The sequence below is a fragment of the Solea solea genome, chromosome 10, assembly GCF_958295425.1.
Source record: "Solea solea chromosome 10, fSolSol10.1, whole genome shotgun sequence".
Classification (NCBI taxonomy): domain Eukaryota; kingdom Metazoa; phylum Chordata; class Actinopteri; order Pleuronectiformes; family Soleidae; genus Solea; species Solea solea.
Window position 1 is genome coordinate 17,272,975 of NC_081143.1, and position 20,035 is coordinate 17,293,009.

The 20,035-nt window shown below is 39.7% G+C and overlaps 1 protein-coding gene and 1 long non-coding RNA gene across 2 annotated transcripts in view; one reads left to right on the forward strand and one right to left on the reverse strand.

Moving 5' to 3' along the window:
* stx8 (syntaxin 8) overlaps positions 1 to 20,035 on the reverse strand; it is a 43,384-nt gene that overhangs the window by 18,546 nt on the left and 4,803 nt on the right. Inside the window, exons 5-6 of the mRNA XM_058640500.1 lie at positions 19,343 to 19,476; positions 18,262 to 18,354 (exon numbers count right to left, since the gene is read on the reverse strand). Of these exons, the coding sequence (XP_058496483.1) occupies positions 18,262 to 18,354; positions 19,343 to 19,476 (227 nt within the window). The remainder of the gene's footprint in view (positions 1 to 18,261; positions 18,355 to 19,342; positions 19,477 to 20,035) is intronic.
* Positions 628 to 5,661, forward strand: LOC131466911 (uncharacterized). Its single transcript, XR_009241458.1, has 2 exons — positions 628 to 1,051; positions 4,731 to 5,661. It is a non-coding gene; the product is annotated as an uncharacterized LOC131466911 (long non-coding RNA).

Here is a 20,035-nt window from a genome sequence, read left to right on the forward strand (position 1 = left end):
GTGTCTCAGTGCAGGAAGTAGACAAGTCAAGGTGGCTCAATTGTCATGTGAAAAGACCCCATGGTGAGTAAAAGGTCCCCAGAAGGAAATAGCCTTCCTGAGTAAATCACAATGGATATGTAAATGTAAAGTGTCTGTATTCTGGTGGGATATCTTGGATATAAGGGACAGAGCTCCCATTCACCGTTGAGTTGGACTGCTTAACAGAAGCTCCCACACATCAACTGTGTGTCATACAACTTACTGGCTGTATTTTTCTACCACTGGACATTTCAATAAACTGGTATGTTAAACCCTTCATTTCTAATATTGCCTTGTTGAGACTTTTGTTCTAAATAGTTAAGAATCTGTTATTGAAGATTTATTTAGTCTAGTTATATGGTGAGATTTAACACTCAAACCCTCCACCTCTGAGTTGAATAGAAAAGATTGAGTAACATGTCCTGTAAACTGTTGTGTTACATTTCTGACCTCTGAATACTTCAACCCAGGTGTCTCGGCTATTCTTCCATGTTCAACAAGGGCTATACCCTTCACCTCTGAGTTGAATAGAAAAGATTGAGTATTATGTCCTGTAAACTGTTGTGTTACATTTCTGACCTCTGAATACTTCAACCTAGGCATTAGGGCTAATCTTCTATGTGGAAAAAGGTCACTGAGTGGTTTTTATAATATAAACCATCCCTGAACTAGACCAGTGTCAGATTTCTTGACAATAGGATTGAATTCTTAAAGGGTTTACATTTTAAATGATTGTTTAACTTTAATTCCCACAATATTTAAAAGTAAAGTTAATTGTTGTTTAAATGGAGTCAGATTGAATAAATATTTACTATACTTTACTTTACTTTGGAAAACCTCGTGCTAACGCCGGAAAGACAGAATACTTCTTGGGGAGAGATTGTTACTTGGCGGTAGATATTTCCTCCCCTACAGTTTGGTGACCCTGACGTGATCTCGCGATTGCAGCAAGCAAAAGGCGAGCGAAGTCAACTCCGGCGGATCGAACAATGAGGTGTGATTTCCTCTGTGTCTTCCTACAGCTTCTGTGGTGAGTACAAACTTACAGCTCTCATAAAGATTAAGGGAAAATTTAAATTCACATAACATATAGACACATAGTATAGAACGGATCGACATATCCACTGATAGATCGGAGACCGTAGAAATCCGATGGGGGGAAAGGTATCAACACACAACTCACTAGGACAGGGATGTTCGAGTGTAGAGATAGATGAGCAATTAATGGACACAGTTTGTTTGCAAGTCTATGAGACGTTAGTTCGTCTGCACAAACGTGGCGTAAGTTTGCAATGGAAAAACAGTGAAATTCTTCACTGGTATTCCACAAAAGGTGTCACACTACAATCTAAAAATAAATTTCACGATCTCCCTGTAGCGATTATGTATTTGCTTAGACGCAATGATTTAAACTCGATAGCTGTACTTTGGAGAACATCCAAAGTTTAGAAAGACTGCGATCAGAAGAGTTAAAAAACCTGAGAGCACAAATTGATGCATTCCAGTATGATAAAGTCAATTGGGCAAGACAAACCAAAACAATGGATGCAGAAATTAAGCGATTGAAACAAAAACTAAACTCAGGAAAGCGCTACACTTCCCAACTGGAAGATTACTGTGGTGAGGCTGGCTTTCCAGTAGCAGCTATTAAAGAGGCTGCCATTAGCTTTAAAAGCCTAGACAACCACAATCAGGAGGACAGTGAAGATGAGGACATAACTCTCATTACCAGGTGCCCTGTAACTCAGGATGACACTAACAATGAGATAAGACCTACAACCTCCACACTCATGGAGGCTGAATATAGCCCCCAGTGCGTCTCTCAATTAAAACACCAAAGCCAAAATCGAATGGACACTCGTCTCAAAACAGACGCGATTCCCAGAAAATCTGTTAAAATATCTGTTGTAAAAACAGTAAGAGACGCAAATAATGATGTCACTACCATTACCCGAGCATTATCATGTGATGAAACGTCAAAACACAGAGAAGTAATCGGCATCATGCCTCGCCGCGGCCCGTTTCAAACTTACTGGGACAAACTAATGCTTCAGGCTTCTGTGTACAATCTGGAGCCCCGAGATGTGTGGCAAATAGTCTTGCTTACCATTCCAGAAGAGCTACACTCTAAAATCCCTCAAGAACTCCGATCTGGAACAATTCTTGAGAGACAGCTCGGAGAATCTAATGACGACATTTACAGTCGTATAAAAGAAATCTTAATTCAGATGAGAGGACCACCACAGGCCGAGTGGCACAGAATCCTCGAAATTCACCAATCAAATACTGAAACCTTTGAGGCATTTGCAGAGCGTATGTGGGTAACCTTTAGAGAATACAGTGGGGCAGAGGATTGCAACCGTAACCATGAAATCCTCTTACAAATGCTGCGCAATAATGCTGGACCACACATTCAGAATGCGTTAGCTATGGGCGGAGACCCACCTCATAACACATTCAATGCATTCGTTGAATGGGCCACAAAAATAGAGCAGAGATCAAAAACCCTAAAAATGCACACCGTAGCCGCAACTCAATGGGTAGCTGAGGGAGACAATAATGTCATCATTTGTGACTATTGTCATCGTCCGGGCCATAAAAGAGAACGTTGTTTCAAATTACATGGTGCCCCACAGTCAAAATTCAAATTCGGGAAAGCAACTGGTAAATCTCTGCAAGACCACTCAAAAACCAATAGTGTGAGAGACACAGAAACTACTAACATCAGGGACACAGATGTGAGTGGCCTTTTTGCAGACATCCTAGCTGCTCTCGAACAAATAAAGGAACAAAAATAGGGACGCGTGGCCTCCATTGGGAGCATTGTTTCCAGCGGTAACCGTGTAAAAGTAAAATCTAATCTTGGAGGCCGATTAGTAGACATTCTCATTGACACCGGTGCCGCTTGCTCCTGCACAAACGTCCCACTACCCCTGACAAATAAGACCATTCAAATCAAGGGAATAGGTGACACTTTAATGACAGCAATCCTTACAAAACCAGTCCGACTTGATTTAGGTGTGATAGTGTTAACAGAGCCGTTCTGGTATTTACCTGTTAACAGCGAGGGTACAGTCTTAGGGATGGACATAATGGAAAAGCATGGCTTTGTCATCCACTGTTTAGAAAAACAGATTGAGGTTATCACAGACAAATCTTCCAAGAAAAAATCTGTCAGAAACTGTGAAAGCATTATGTCCATCACCACCCATGACCCAGTACAACAGCTCATCAATAAACACAGTGATGCATGGGCCAATCATGATCATGATTGTGGCATCATTGATTTTGAAGTGAGTATTGAGGGAACCCCGCCTCGACCACAAAAACAATTCATAATCAAACCAGAAGCAGAAGCTGCTGTACTTGACATTGTTAAAGAGCTTGAAGTTACAGGGATAGTCAGACAATGTAGTTCAGCTGCCAACTCCCCATGTTTGCCAGTACCGAAGGCATCTGGAAACTGGAGACTTTGTATTGATTATCAACACTTACACAAAGCTCTTCCAAAAGCAACACCTATTGTAGCCAACCCAGCAACAATACTGACTAAATTACCTGATAATGCAGCTTTGTTTTCTGTCCTTGACATCAACAATGGGTTCTGGTCTATCAAGGTTAATCCAAAAGACCAGCGGAAACTTGCCTTCACTTTTAACCACACCCAGTTCACCTGGCAACGGATGCCACAGGGCCTACACATCAGTCCAGGTGCATTTCACAAAGCCGTATCAGACATTCTTAGTCCACATGCCAACACAGGGGAAGTAGTAAGCTACGTGGACGACATTCTGATTAAACAACAATTCTGGTGGCCAGCAATGACTGAAGATGTTGACAGCTGGTGTGCCTCTGGCCTTGTGTGTGCTGCCTACAATCAAGGGAAACCTGGCCACACTAAATTGTGCAGACCTAATCCACCCAAAGGTCTGGGGGAAGCACTACAGATGGATTTCATTGGTCCACTTCCCAGTGCCAAGGGGGGGTATTGCTATTGTCTCGTCATAATTGACAAAGTCTCAAAGTGGGTTGATGCCATCCCCACTCGTAACAACACGGCAAGAACAGTAGCACAGGTTAGCGAACCAAATCATCCCCCTGTTTGGACCACCTCTTCAAATCACATCTGACCAAGGCAGCCATTTCAAAGGTCAGGTAATGAAAGACATGTGCAACATGTTGAACATCAAACCACGATCTAATGTTTTTACGAGTAAATCGTACAATCAAAGAAAACATTGCAAAACAAAGAACACAGCACAAGAACCAATGGATTGACGCATTACCCACAGTTGGTGGGTAAGTTGGTATCACATGACCCAGTGTAAATTGTTTAAAGGTACACTTAATCAATAATCATATCTGCTTTTCTTTGCTCTTTGGATCTCCATAGATGGGTCATGTCGGAAAAAAATGAAAGATATCAATTATTCATAACTGTTGTCTTCCTAAATGATGTATGCTGATAATGAATGTATTGGATGTATTGGGTTCTTTGTCACTTTTCCACTTATTCACCCAGAACAGATTTATCCAAATTCCACCACCATACGCTCAATAGGCAGTGTGGTGAAGAATCAGGTGATTAAATGGGACCACATCATGGGGTATATGACATTAAGAAACACTGAGACCTTGTTTACTTCCCGCACATGTTGTCATGAAACTTCCAGCTATGCACTTGTAACACCCCGAAGCCTTTCTCACAGAATGATTCCAAGCTCATCAGCGTCCAGTCTCTACATGGATACTCGGACGCCATTCAGGTGCCACATACACAGTGGCGTGTTACCAATGAAATGAACTCTTTTCCTATGAGGGTTTGACCTGTCCAGCAAATCACAGTTTCTGCCTGGAAGTTACTGAGGACTTTTCCATGGGTCAAATCAACATTTTTCGGCAGAGTACCAAAAAGTACCCCTGGACTTAGACATCTCTCCCTGGTGGGAGGACAATTTCTGTGGAGGAGGCACCCAGGTACAGGCCAACCTGGCCAAGAAGACAGTGGAAATGCTGTCCAGCTCATCTACACACTCTGCCCTGGTACTCAGCCCCCTGCAACTGCCAGATCTGCAAAGACTGAAATGATGGAATTATGGGTGTGGTTATGAACTGTCAATTTTCTGTTTGACCCCTATCGTTTTGTTCCACATGCCTCTCAGGGGCCAAAGGGGGGAAACTGTAAGACAGTGAGACCACACCCTGTAGACACTAGACGAAACGTCATCACTCTGTATATTCTGCTCTGTGATTGAATTAATCAACTAGGTTCAAACCTCATCAGTGGGGACAGTCCCACCACTCTGAAGTGTAAACATTGTCTTGTTTGAAGTGTGTCTCAGTGCAGGAAGTAGACAAGTCAAGGTGGCTCAATTGTCATGTGAAAAGACCCCATGGTGAGTAAAAGGTCCCCAGAAGGAAATAGCCTTCCTGAGTAAATCACAATGGATATGTAAATGTAAAGTGTCTGTATTCTGGTGGGATATCTTGGATATAAGGGACAGAGCTCCCATTCACCGTTGAGTTGGACTGCTTAACAGAAGCTCCCACACATCAACTGTGTGTCATACAACTTACTGGCTGTATTTTTCTACCACTGGACATTTCAATAAACTGGTATGTTAAACCCTTCATTTCTAATATTGCCTTGTTGAGACTTTTGTTCTAAATAGTTAAGAATCTGTTATTGAAGATTTATTTAGTCTAGTTATATGGTGAGATTTAACACTCAAACCCTCCACCTCTGAGTTGAATAGAAAAGATTGAGTAACATGTCCTGTAAACTGTTGTGTTACATTTCTGACCTCTGAATACTTCAACCCAGGTGTCTCGGCTATTCTTCCATGTTCAACAAGGGCTATACCCTTCACCTCTGAGTTGAATAGAAAAGATTGAGTATTATGTCCTGTAAACTGTTGTGTTACATTTCTGACCTCTGAATACTTCAACCTAGGCATTAGGGCTAATCTTCTATGTGGAAAAAGGTCACTGAGTGGTTTTTATAATATAAACCATCCCTGAACTAGACCAGTGTCAGATTTCTTGACAATAGGATTGAATTCTTAAAGGGTTTACATTTTAAATGATTGTTTAACTTTAATTCCCACAATATTTAAAAGTAAAGTTAATTGTTGTTTAAATGGAGTCAGATTGAATAAATATTTACTATACTTTACTTTACTTTGGAAAACCTCGTGCTAACGCCGGAAAGACAGAATACTTCTTGGGGAGAGATTGTTACTTGGCGGTAGATATTTCCTCCCCTACAAAACAATGACCTGGATGAATGAGAACCTTCACAGACAGACTGATATTGGCACTGGTACATACATACTCTCAGTCTGTGATATCGGTATTATTTGAATACAAAACTGTGTTAACGAACCATCCCCTGCACCTATAATTGATTATATTTCTCTCTGACCAATACAAGAACTGTGATAAGCTTGAACACACTCATGCCAGTGACATGGCCGAGGTGGGAAACACATGGCTCACCTGGTTGACACATAGGATGAACATAATTACTGAAAGTCCTTAGTGAGTATGTGGCGCATTTAGGGTAATTGCCCTCTACAAATGGAGGCCAGAGTAAATGTTTGGTCAATAGTACGGCTGAAACAACTTCCTATCCTGAGAGGAAACAGCCTCTCACATGGCCTGTGGACAGCCAGTAGTGGAGCATGGCAGTGAGCAAACAGTGAAACTATGATGCAGAGAGCACACACACCACTGTGAGCCATATGCCTGGACGCAACAACACTTAGACACAGAGAAAAACCACTTGCATACACACGAGACACATGAATAACACACAAAAAAATACAGTTTAAATCTCATATTCTGGGCTACAGCCATTTAAACAGCTGTACCTCCAGCTGTCATGTAATTACCCAGCTCCTCTAGCTGAAAGGGAGGAGACAGAATAGTAGAGGTAAGAAAGAAGAAACCTGCGCCAAGGAAACAAAACTAAGTTGTAATGACTCCCTCTTCACCTGCCTTTAACTTCACATAATTTCACCACCACAGCACATTCATCCCACAGAGGAAAAAAAAGTCATGAACTATTTCATTTGGAAGGTGTAACAACAGTGTTACAACAAGTCATAACTTTTGTGCTTACACTGACTCTACTGCCCACTAGTGGTTCATGTGTGGGCTGCACAAAGAACTCAACTCATGTTTCTACAAATTTGAGTGCAATTTCAGTACTAGTGAAATAGACTGAAAGACATTATTTCAATAGATCATTAAAACAATTTAGTCATTTATTTTTTATGTTAGATTTAATATGTAATGTCTTGCAAGGCGCCAAAAGGAATTTACTGTGCTGTATACCTTGGCATTACCTTAAAGACTTGGACACAGTAGACCATGTCACATTGACAGATGGAATCATAACACTGGCTTATCTGAGCATGCTGTACTAGTTTTCAGCTAGAAAAACAATGTGTTCAGTTTGCTGGATGTTCTTTGCCTTCCTCCCTATGTCAAAGGGTGTGCCCCTGGGTTATATCCTGGGGCCACTCTTGTTTTCTATATATGTAAAAGAGCTCTGTGACAATTTATGAAATGCTGCCTGCCTGTCATGATTCAGTCAACTACAGTTCATCCTCTTCAGTATCGAAAACTCCGTCTGTTCAGACCCACTTAACTCAAGCTGGTGTGAAATACGGAAAATTGCAAATTCATGTTATTTTCAAATGGCAAAGATCTCTACCACCGAAGAGACGGAAATGGTCACGAGTATTTTCAAGTGCTGGATTATGATGATTTACTGTTTATGAATGCCCCTGATGAGTAAAGAAGTTAGACACTGTGTACCCCTATGCTTTGCGCTTTATTACTGGCTGTGAAAATCACACACATCACTGTACTTTATATTCCATTGCTAAATGGCCATATATATATATATACTATTCTTGGCCAGGTTCCTTCCTATCCATCTACCTACATGTGTAGAAACCAAAATCAATATGGCCTTCACTCAGATGATGGACCTGAGAGTGAGAGCAGAACTTGGGGGAAAAAAGCTTTTAAATATGCTGCTTCTTCGACATGGAATATCTTACAGAGTGATCTGAAATTGTCAGAATTTATCAATTTTGAAGGATCACTCCCTTGGTAGATGTGACTGCTTCTAAATTGTTGGCAAGCCCATTTTTAGAAACTGCACCTGTATCATGATTGGTATTGTCTTTGATCCTGTACAGTTCAGATGTTGTGCTTTTACTTACACATACTGTTTATATTACAGGCATTGCTATTTTATTTAGATATTTATAATATATACTACATAAAAAAAAAGGTCTGTGTAGTCATGGTCAATACAGACACCACAGTACAGAGCACAGCTTGTTTTAAAAGTGTAACAATAGCAACTTGCAAACAATGCGGGGGGCCGGTATTAAGCCAAGTCTGAAACAGATGAGAATGATTAGATAACAGATCAAAAGCCTTTTTAGGGGAGCGTGTTTGCTCATGTGTGCAGTGCATACAACACATAAAACAGACGTCAACATTTTATACAAGAAAGAGTCCAATGAAGAACCTCTTGTTTCACTTGTGAGATAAACCAGTTTTTTTTCTCCCTTTTTTTTTGGCTTTTGTCAAATAATGCGTCTCATCGTTCGTTTGGTGTGCAGATTGTGTCTGATTGCACACATGCAGGATTATCAGATAACAGATTAAATGAATGGGCCGTAAAGTGTTTCCCACTTGAAAGGTGACACATTTTTACAGCATGATTAAAGACTCGTAACTGTTTCCAGAGGGATGAAAGTAAACAGTATCACTTTGAAGGTGAGGTGGGTTAGGTTGAGACATTTCTGTACAGTGTCGCTTCAGTGCACTAACAATGTATGTTGTGTCTACAGTTACAACCAAGTGAAGGGTTATGACAGGGGAAACTCTTAAAAAGAGCATATCCTAAGCACACAAATCAGAACAGTCCTTAAGACACTGGGGTAAAAACCTATAATAAACATAAAATAAACAAAATATATAATAAATATAAAACATTGAATATTTGATTTTGGTCTTTCAACTTTTTATTTTTTTCCCTTATCCACTTTCTATCGAAAATCGTCATTCACATTAGGAAAACTTACAATTACTCCCCTTACTGTCTTTGCACATTCAGTGCATTTGTAAGACTAGCCCACCCTATTGTGTGCGTCTGTGTGTGTGGTCCTTCATAACCTTAAAACCTAAAACTTCATTCAATCTCAGACTGGCCAGTGGCCTCTGTGCTCCTCATGCAGATACAAATATGGCCCGTATGCCAATCACAACCTGACAACATGTGCTGGACATGTGGAGTACACTTTCAGAACAAACACAATGATCTCACACTCAGACACTCTCAAATAGACACACCAACTTTGCTGTGCACACACACAAAGTTGTGTGTGCATGTGTTGTGTGTGCACCGTGATTAGTGTGTATGCTGCTGAGGAACAGATGTATGTGTGCACTGCACGCACACATACACTCACTCCAAAAAAAAACGGCCAGCGGATGAAGGTGCAATCTTCCCCCTGTGCTGAAATGGGAACCACGTGCTGGCTTGGGGTTGAGGTAGACTTGGTAAAGTAAGTCCTTCCACTCATTATTTGGGATGACCCATGTTTCCCTGAGGCTGAGTGGAATGCAAGGCAGCTCTCTCTGCTTGTCGTCCCTTTGAACATGGCCTCCAAACCAGAGTGGTTAGCAATTAAATAAACGCAGGGAAGATTTGTTCCCGCCGTCACTTGCATTAACCTGCCGAGCCAAGCCTGAGTCAGTCTAAGGTACCATTAAATGGCAGGGAATCCTTTACCCAAAAAAACTGCAGAGGTTCCCAACCACCAATACCTACAACACATACGGCTAATGTGCTTCCCCTGGACAACAGCCTGCCCGCAAAAGCTCTCCAGGGAAAAATTACAGCACAGTATCAACATCAGTTTGCCGTTAAATTGTACACATACCACACGCACGAGGCGATTCTCCCAAAAAAGAAAAATAACAGCAGTGGCTTGGCTGTGCAAACACAATGTAGTGAAATCACAACATCCTACTTCTGAACAGGTAATCCAGTGAGGTAATACCGAACAGTGGACACAACTACCTGTATAATGGCTTAAACTTTGCATTTCTCCTGAGGATTAACTTACTTCTTCAACAATATTACAGCATGATGGTCAGTAGAAAATGTTTTACTTATGTTTACCATCTATAGTAAGTCATTTCCATAAGGACTACAGTAAAAAGTGAACAATAAACCAGGCAAATAATGTAAAATGTTGCTTTCAATGACTAAATGACCACTGTGTGTATAGACATTTGATAATGAAGACGCTGCAGGACAAAATGTAAAGAACGTTTATTGCATAGGGATTGCATAGATCAAGTCCTTATCCAAAACTATACTGGATCATTAAATGTAATGAACATGTGTGAGCATGTGTTAAATATGTCTGTTTCCTAAACTCCAGTGTCATTTGCAGACTGCTCCAGCTTCCTTTGATTTATGTTTAAAATCAAGCAAATGTGCACATCAAGGATAAAAATATGAAATATTCATGACAGTATCTTGTATGTCTCTAATAAAATATGACGTACATGTTTTTTGCCCAACCTATATAAATGGCATATTCAAATAAGTTATTAGATGATAGATGTGACAGATATGAGATTAATGTTATGGATACAAGGTTGTATGGTGCTGCAGAATCTAACGTCAATGAAATGAAATACTAACTAAACTCACTTAAATGTCTTCTACGACAGTGTAAAAAAAACAGATTACTCAAAAGACAGTAATAAGACCAAACCCTTCAAAGAACTCACACAGTCCCTGAGTGTTTGTTTCCAAGCCTTGCATCATCTTACTTCACAGACAGTAATGGGGAAAAAACAACAACTGTGAAATCACACCTCTTTCTTTTTTTCCAATAATGTGTGCATTTTCAGGAATATTGCACAAGTTGATGAAAACCCTTGCAACTGCCAGTATGGTGGCCATGCATGTTATTGAGGATGGATGGTGTACAGGGAGTGGAAGGGGAAACAGCCTCACCCAGTCTCTGCACAGACCTGTGAGTGAACATCTGGATGTGATCCGGGTTTGCAGATGAGCTGAGCAGAAGTGACCACGCCTCACTCCTGCATCATACCGGGTTTCTCTAGGTACTCTCCATCATCATTGTGATGGGTGTCTGCAGCTTTTCACACAGCTGTCTTAGAGCTTTTACCATCTTTCCTTTTAAACACGGTTTATGTTTAGGTTGTATTCTTCTATTAGGAGCCATAGAACCAAGTCATATTACACATTATGGATAATAGAGTTTACCTGGCCGAGTGTTTCCCAGTCCTGGTCCTGGGGACCCACTGCCCTGCGTGTTTTAGATGTTTCACTGCTCCAGCATACCTGATACAAATTGATGGGTCGTGATCAGGCTTCTGCAGTGCTTGCTGACGAGCTGATCATTTGAATCAGGTGTGCTGGAGTAGGGAAACGTGGGTCCCCAAGTATGGAAGGAATGGTGGAGTTTTTTTCTGGGAGGCAGTCATTTCATTGCACTCATTGGTAAACCCAAATGTAGAACAAACAGTTGTGCGAAGAATGAAAAAGAGACAAGTTCAAACTGCGGGTCATGAACTCTCCACAATCTTTCAAAATCAAACTCAAAGCTGCCCTCTGCCTCAAACTTTGAAAATTATATCCCAAAGGTATTTTTACATAGAAAAAAAATAAAACAGATCTTTTTACTGCCATCACCTGCCATGTCAGCAAATGTGTGAGCAAATATACGATCGCATTCTAAATTGTTTTTTAAGAGGTGTTTGAAGGCACCACTGTTTTGAATTATAGTGAAGTACTGTTTTGCAGTATTGAATTTGATCAAACTTAAATAAGAGATGTCTCTTAAAAAAATGAAATGTACCAAGTCGGGTTCATTTGATCCATAGGGCTATGGTGTTGATGGTTGCTAATGTACTCTGATATCACTTACCCGACAGACAAAAAAATAACTACATAACAGAAATGGAGGCGCCACTTTCCATAAAAAAATAAAACTGGTACACCTTTTTCAAATGAAATGATATGAGCTATATAATACACACTCATTATAGCACCTATTAAAACTATTTGCATGAGCGAAAATCCATGTTGGAATGAGAAACATAGACCAAAAAAAGAAAATTATTGTGTTAGCACTCGCCATCATCTATATTCCTCAGAGTCAAACATCAGTCAGCCAGTCTGGTGGTCACACCACCAGACGATGTTCTCATTTCTCTGACGACAACAGCACTTTTCTAAACATCATGCCTCTGGAAAGCACTACTCACTACTACCAGCCTCATTTTCAAACCCAGCAAATCAAACAAACGGTATATCAATCAATCAAGACTTTCTGCCGAGTGTCATCATTAGTACGGTTTATTTGCTCACAGAGCTGTTTCTAAACGCAGAAGCAAGTGGAGAGCTATGCTCTCTCTGGGGTAGCCGCCTGCTGATGTCACTGTGCTGCAGCAGCATCTCGTTCCTCTCACTCTGCTGTTTATTTGGAAGTAATTAGTGCTGCCCAGCTTGGCCCGTGCTGATGTAGAATTAAATTATAAGCCACATATTAGGTTCATTATCGGAGTAGGCTATAGTTGTATTAGCTGGCTGATGAACTGAGAGAACATTTTTACCTTAAGAATAATCAGGCTGGTTGACAAGGTTCTTTGAAGCAATACGATTGTCCTGTATTTATAGCACTATGTAAAAGTATCAGCCACCATTAAATCTGTTATTTTATCAATGCAATAGTGACCATAATACAAATATATCTCAATCAGTTCATTGAAATACACCCAAGTCTTTTACACCAGGTTTATTCAAGACGTGCTTGAGCATTACATATATTGTATGAGTTAAACTCATCGACAGTTTGCTGATATATAAGACCAACTTTCAGTCACATCATTCCAATCCAAATACTAATGTTGACTTTTGCACAGTACTGTATATTAGGTATAGTAAAAGAGTAAAATGTCAAATTTACCAAGACTCATTGGTGAAGTTGCATGTTGCAGCTGTATATCCCTCATCTCAACCTTCCCTTCCAAATATATTGGAGAACCTATGTGGCCTACACATAGCATCAAAATAAAAAAATATTTTGTTTGTCCTTTGTGGGCTATCGCAAATACATGTTGGTCCAAAATGGTCAATCGAGGTGACCCGGCAGCTGTTATGAATATAAAAAGCTAATTTTGCCATGATGAAAAATAATAATTTATATCAGATGGTTGTAAAATTAAAAAAAAGTATCTTCAATTTCTGCCAAATAAAAATAAATTTAAGTCCCCAAAGTGCAAAAGAGAAGAGACACAAAAAAAAGGCTACATAATACATGACTGTCCCTGGACCAAAGCTGCTTCTATGTCATGCCAAAATGGGATTCACTTTCCTTATCTCCAAATCTCAGACAAATGGAGTGCACATGTGGTCAGACCTGTTGCAATGAAAGAATCTCTTGGATCAATCTAAAATTTGTTCCAGACCCTCATTTCAATACAAATTAAGGTCTTTTTCTCCCCACACATTCTGTGGCTGTAGCTGTGTTCTCAGAGAAGATGGGTCGAATACCGAGCAGGAAAAAAACATTTTGTATCACGGAGAGGAAAAAGGAGGTCAGGACATGGAAAGGAAATGGTTGTTTTAGTTAATCTGAGAACAGATCTGCTCGAGCTGTCAAAGGTCTATTAAAATTACGTGGCTGTGGAGACAAGTGTGTGGGAAAAATGTCAGAGTCTTGATTCATTTGAATAATTTTTTTTTATGGCCATTTCTGAAGCAGATACATTTAACCTAAAAAGTCCAGATGAATTCTGTTTGTTTCATTGCTGATCCAGATGAGGCTGTGAGCTAAACATAATGTGTTGTGCTGTATTTATATATGTATACTGTATATATATATATGATTATAAATTCTGTGTTTGGCTATATCACATGCTTTTTAACTGCACTGTCTGTATAAGATGTAGAATTAAATATGAGTGCATGAGCTTTTAGAGTACATTCCATATGGTGTGTCAGAGCAGCAGTATTTTATTACCACTAAAACACAAGTCAGAAAAAAGCACCAAAAAGAATCTAGCAATTGAGAGAGTCTTTAACTCTTGCAGTCACGTTCATGTTCCAAGCCACAAACTGAAAAATATCAACACTAATAAAGTGAAATGAGTGTTGATTTTTCTTGGTAGGAGGAGAGAAGACTGCAGATTCAAGTAATTTCAGTTGGTATGTACTGGACTATTTTTGGCAACATTTATAGTGGAAATGAAAATAAATGAATCGTTGGTAACATGATGTAAGAAATATATAAAAAAAAACCTGATGACAGAGCATCGTCTAGCTAAATTTAACACAGAACAATCATGACTGAGTTTCCCATTTCGTTGCAACTGGCAAGTACAATGGGAACATTTTCAGTATGCAATGAATTAATGTAACGTGCCACATAAAGGCCAGACAAACTGATTTCTACAATGCAGTCCATTTTTATCCAGTTAAAATTGAGAAGAGAGTGACTGAGGGCTTTGGGTTCATCTCTAAACCTCAGAAAAGGGTCATCTTCCTTGCTGACCTAAGCCGGAATCGTTTCTCACAAAAGGAAATGACTGCAACCTCCACTGCACTTGGGTCATGAGCTTGACTTGGGCAGCCAAACTACAAAGAGCTTAATCTATTTATAGGAAAACAGTGACACAGTACAGTGATCAGGGGGGAACGGAACCCTATAAGACGGAAAGACAGTCGAACGCCAAAGTTATACACCAATTGTCAAGATCAACAAGAACCCTTGCCTTTACTCTGCTTTATTACTCAAATCCATCCGCTCTTCAGAAGCATTAAAATATCCTATAACATTTTATATTGTGGAAGTAAGAAGTATCAGAACCCACCATACCTCAAATAAAGTCTGTATCTATGCAGTTCAACAGGTCAAATCACCATACCCGGAATGCCCAGTAGGGGTCCCACAAGGCTCCATACTTAGACCTATCTAACCTTCCTTATATATAAAGGATATTTCTAACATATATATATAAAAATATGAATATCTGTCAGTTGTAAGTAATTTATGGTTGTACTAGGTTTACGTGTCTCTGTGACTGTCCATGACTGTTCATTTTTAAATGGCGCTTATGATAGATCCACCTCCCTGGGAACGACAGATGGAAAAAATTGCCACAATGTACAAATTCATTCCTGAATGTGTACTGTCCCTATTTTCTAAAGAATGAATAAGTTATCGCGATAATCATACAGTATAGAACTATACCCATCTATAAGTCAGAAAGCTACGTTACTTATTTACATTTTTGTTTTGCACTGAATTGCCACACTACTGCTACTACTACTACTACTACACTGTAACTTTATAATGTCAGTAGTAGAATAATAAAAAAAAAAGTCTTTGGCAATTTTATTGTTTGAGTATTTTGAACTGACTATACCATGTTCATCTTTTTTCAGAGGTGTATGACTGTTCAAAGCATGAATAACAACACAAACAACATACTGTATAATGGGTTGAAAAGAAAAAAAAAACAAGCAAACAACACTACCTACGTTTTTAGAGACATTACAAGACAATTTCATGATGATTAAAAAAAATCACTTTAGGATTGGTCCACATAAGGAGTAACAGGACATGGAAAAGCACTGATATTTGCTACATCTTTGAATGTGGTTCTCCAATTATTCATTAAAAAAAAAGTGTGCGTTACTACAAAAACACCAAACCAGACTTCGGGAACACCTAAGCAGCCACTAACCTCTGAATCTGTACATATGATTTATTTTCTGCATGTTTCAACACTTTACAACTCAACATGAGAAGGTATAAGATTCATAGAAGGAAAGGCAGCAGGGGAAATGAATGGGGATGAGGTCCTTAACAGACTGATGAAGTGAGGCAAAGGAGAAGAGGAAGTCAGAAAAGAGAGGTGAAGAAAAGCTATGGAAGGCCAGGGCCCTGTAGGCCAAGTGAATCATTACCTGATGTCAGCGCGTCTTATAAACCAAAGGCTTACCCATAAATTGTGGATTATGAAATATGAAGTCAAATATAATACAAACAGGTGCTATAGATATTTCTGAGCAAAGTGTTGAGTTCACATCAAATTTATACTTAACACTCCTGTGGGGTCTAAAAACAAGAGTAGTGACAGACAAGTGTTTCAAGAGCCAAAACCATTTGCCTTCATGCTTATTTGCAGTGGAGATGGTCAAATTCTCAGTTACAGCTCTCCCATCACCCACTCAGGTTCATATTATTGGAAACACTGACATCAAGCTGAAAAACCGAGGAGAAGAAAAACATACCAGTCATAGCATTAGCGCAATGATCCGTCTCTTGTTCAATATTGGTAACAGGAGGGCGGTCTAACACAATCAGCTTTCCCTTCCCTTCTACGATTGGTGTAAACCAAAATCAGCCCAACATCTGCCATTGTTTCCCAGCAGAAGGCAAGATCGTTTGTTCCTTTGGACTTGTCTGGGTACAACTGTTCAGACAGGATATTGCAGAATAGTACAACACCTTCTTTTCCCAGGTGGAAGCTGGTTGCTAGGGTAAAAATACAACAGCTCGCATACCAGACAAACTCGGAGGATGCATTTACACATTTTTTTCCTCTTTAACCCAGAATGGCAGATTCAATTGGCCCAACTGAAGCTCTTTTACTGTGCATTGAAGGTCTATGTTGGCAAACTATGGAGAGAGACATACAAGTCTAGACTCTACACACTGCTCCTGCATAAGTGTCTGTGACTCAGAGACCAGTCCGCTGCAGTGTCACTCAGTCTCACTACTTCTTAATTGTTGCTGTGGTCTACTTTGTAACACTGCCCTCCTTTATCAACCTAGAGGTTCTTATGCATTTCTGGTTATGCTTATCAGTAGAGAAGCTGGCCAAATAATGCATGTTCTGAGGAGCACCCTGTAAGTTAGAAAGTATATTTTACAGCAGGCATGTCCAAAGTCCGACCCGTAGGCCACTCACGACCCTCGGTTTTATAATGTATTATTTATGGTTTGGATTTTTTTCTTTTTTAATTTTTTCACTCCTGCGTGGCTTAGATTTGGTTATAGTTCCATTTAAAAATGATAATTGTGACAGTGAAAATTTAATTTTTATAAAAGTGACCATTGGCCCCTGGAAATCTTCACATTATCAATTCTGGCCCTCGTTAGAAAAAAGTTTGGACACCCATGCTTTACAATTAATTTAAACTTAAATAATTAGAAGATTGCATACGCCCATTTGACCCATTAGTTTTTCAAAATGGAAAATGAAACTATAAATGCGACAATGTACGTCAAAGACTGCTGCTGTTAGCTAAACAGCCTCTAATCACAGTATATCATGTGCAGGTGTCGAGCATTGAGTAATGATGTGATTTAGTGCAATTGACAATGACTATATCACCTTGCATTATAATGATAAAAAAACAATAGGAATACAAGCGTGCCTTTCGTCTACTCTGTAAATAAACACCCCGGAGCATATTAACTGCTATAATTTATCTTGTGAAAGCGATGCATTAAAGGATTTTATTGTTCACCCCTTGATAGATGATCGTACACAGGTTTTAGGTCTCAAGTACCACCTTTCTGAACCTGGAAGGATGCCCTCTGTTCTGTGCAACACTTTCTATCCTTGATGGAGGCTATTTATGGACTGATGAGATGTATTTAGCCAGAAATAACTCAAAGCCCCATTAGCAGATCTGTTTCCAGAGAACAAAACTCTTAAGTTAAGGACTTTTAGTAGTAGAAAGAGAGATGTTCTTTTCCCTCTGAGACAAAGTATAACAAGGTTGTGACAGCTGTGATGTATGAGTGCAAGGTCACTAGCTCTAACAAAGGGGATTTAGATGTGTTTGTATGTGTGTGAGTGCTATTGTCTTTGTTAGGACCAAACAACATAGAAACAATACAGAGTGAGGACATTTTTGAAAAGTGAGTGAGTGGGATTGCATTATGTCTATGAGGGCCCTCACTTCAAATGTTGCACAAATGTGTGTGTGTGTGTGTGTGTACACAGGAGTATCACTGTTCAGCATGTTACATGAGGCAAGTTGTTCCATTGCTGGACAAATGGGTCTGATTGCTTTCACACTGCAATGTGTAATGTGTCTGGAATGTTTTTGATGAATATGTTCAGACACACATGAACATTAAACTTTACCGTTGTGTTCATCCAGCTCATTGCCGATCTCCTGGCCCATTATCTTCTGTCGGCTGATGACAGCTGCAAGTGCATCCAAGCCTGCATCCTGGGCTGGGAAGCGAGGGGAAATAAATGTTAAATATGACACATTTCAATATGGAAAAAAAAAACTTGTGTATGCCAGGAAACAAGGCAGAGAAAAAGAATTTTCACCAGAATCATTTTGTGAGTTACCAGAAGGTCAGAACTTTAAGAGGGGGACAATTAAAATATACTCTGCTGGTCATATAATGAGACAAGTGTTTAGGAAATAGGTATGACCAGTTCATTCAGGACTTCACCCCACATAGGGCTTACTCTTGCTATCAGAAGAAAAACAGTGAAGGTGGAGAGGAGACAAGAGCAAAAGAAAAGAAAAGAAAAGAAAAGAAAAGAAAAGAAAAGAAAAGAAAAGAAAAGAATTTGGCTTATAGAGTATTCCACGTTTGACACGCTCTCTGCCACAGGATTTTTTTATGACCTTGGGTTCAGGCTCAACATTACCCAACTCCACAAAGAATCCCAGAAGTCAAAACCACCATGAGGTTTGGTTCCACTGTCTTAGCAGGAATCTCTGATCCCAAATCGACAATAACCAGAGTCATCATAGAGACACGGCAATGAAGTGTCACATGGAGTCAGGTGAACCAACATCTGGGTGTTCAACTTGTGTCAAAGTCAGGAAACAGGAAAAAAGTAGGCAATGGCTGACAATACGTCATTTCGATGATGACCATTTAAATAAAGCAAGGCTGTTATGGTTCAGTTCACATCCAGCACACATTCTTTTAGAAGGTGTTTCATATCTTTTCCCCAATTTAACCAAAGGTAACACTTTAAATGGAAACTTATGTGATACACATTCATGACAGCACTGCGACAATAAGCATCATCAAAAATGAGATGCATTATCCATTCATCTGTATAATATTTGGTCTAAATGTTAATTTTACTGTTAACCTGGAAACATGATAGCACAATCACTTAGTAGGAGAAGATTACTGCCAGACCAGCACTGATTAATATTACAAATGGCTCTTATTCAATCATGTGTAATTACCTTCAATGATTCGATGTTGTTGCTGTTTAATCTCCCCAAAGGTCAAACCTCTGGTCTCCTCCGACTCATTGACGAGCCATGGGTTGGCTGCATCACCACCACTCATTCCTGCCCCTCCGGCCATCAGTGTCGTCCTAAGAAACAGGGTCAATTATTTGTTCGGGGAAATGGTGCAAATGTAGTCGTTGTCTTGGAGACATGAAATCATGAAACAGCAACGGCCGTTTAAGTATCAGAGACAAATCATAACAGGGGGCTACAGCTGAACGTAGATTTAAAAAAAGTACCCTTTGTCTGTCAATCACCATTCCAACACACAAGTCACATGCATCATGCATCAAGGAGCTTTATCCATATAAGTAAACACAGTTAATATTTTCTGGCTAAGATAAGGGGTACAATACACATCTGTATAGCTCTTACAGCAAACACATCTGTATGGAGCATGTTCCTTTTTTTCCAGTAATGGGATTTTTTTTCATTCTGACAAAACCCTTAGATCATAGCGAAAAGTATTTATTTGTTCATTTAGTGTAAAGTTCTTCAGTGATTGAAAATGACCAGGTTAGCTGGCGCAGTGTAAAAATAGTGCATGTAAATCGGTCACAGGACTATGGACTGCTGGGGAGTGTTTCACTCAGACACGGCGACAGACCAGAGAACTTTTGGCGCTTTACAGTGAAGTGCTAAACA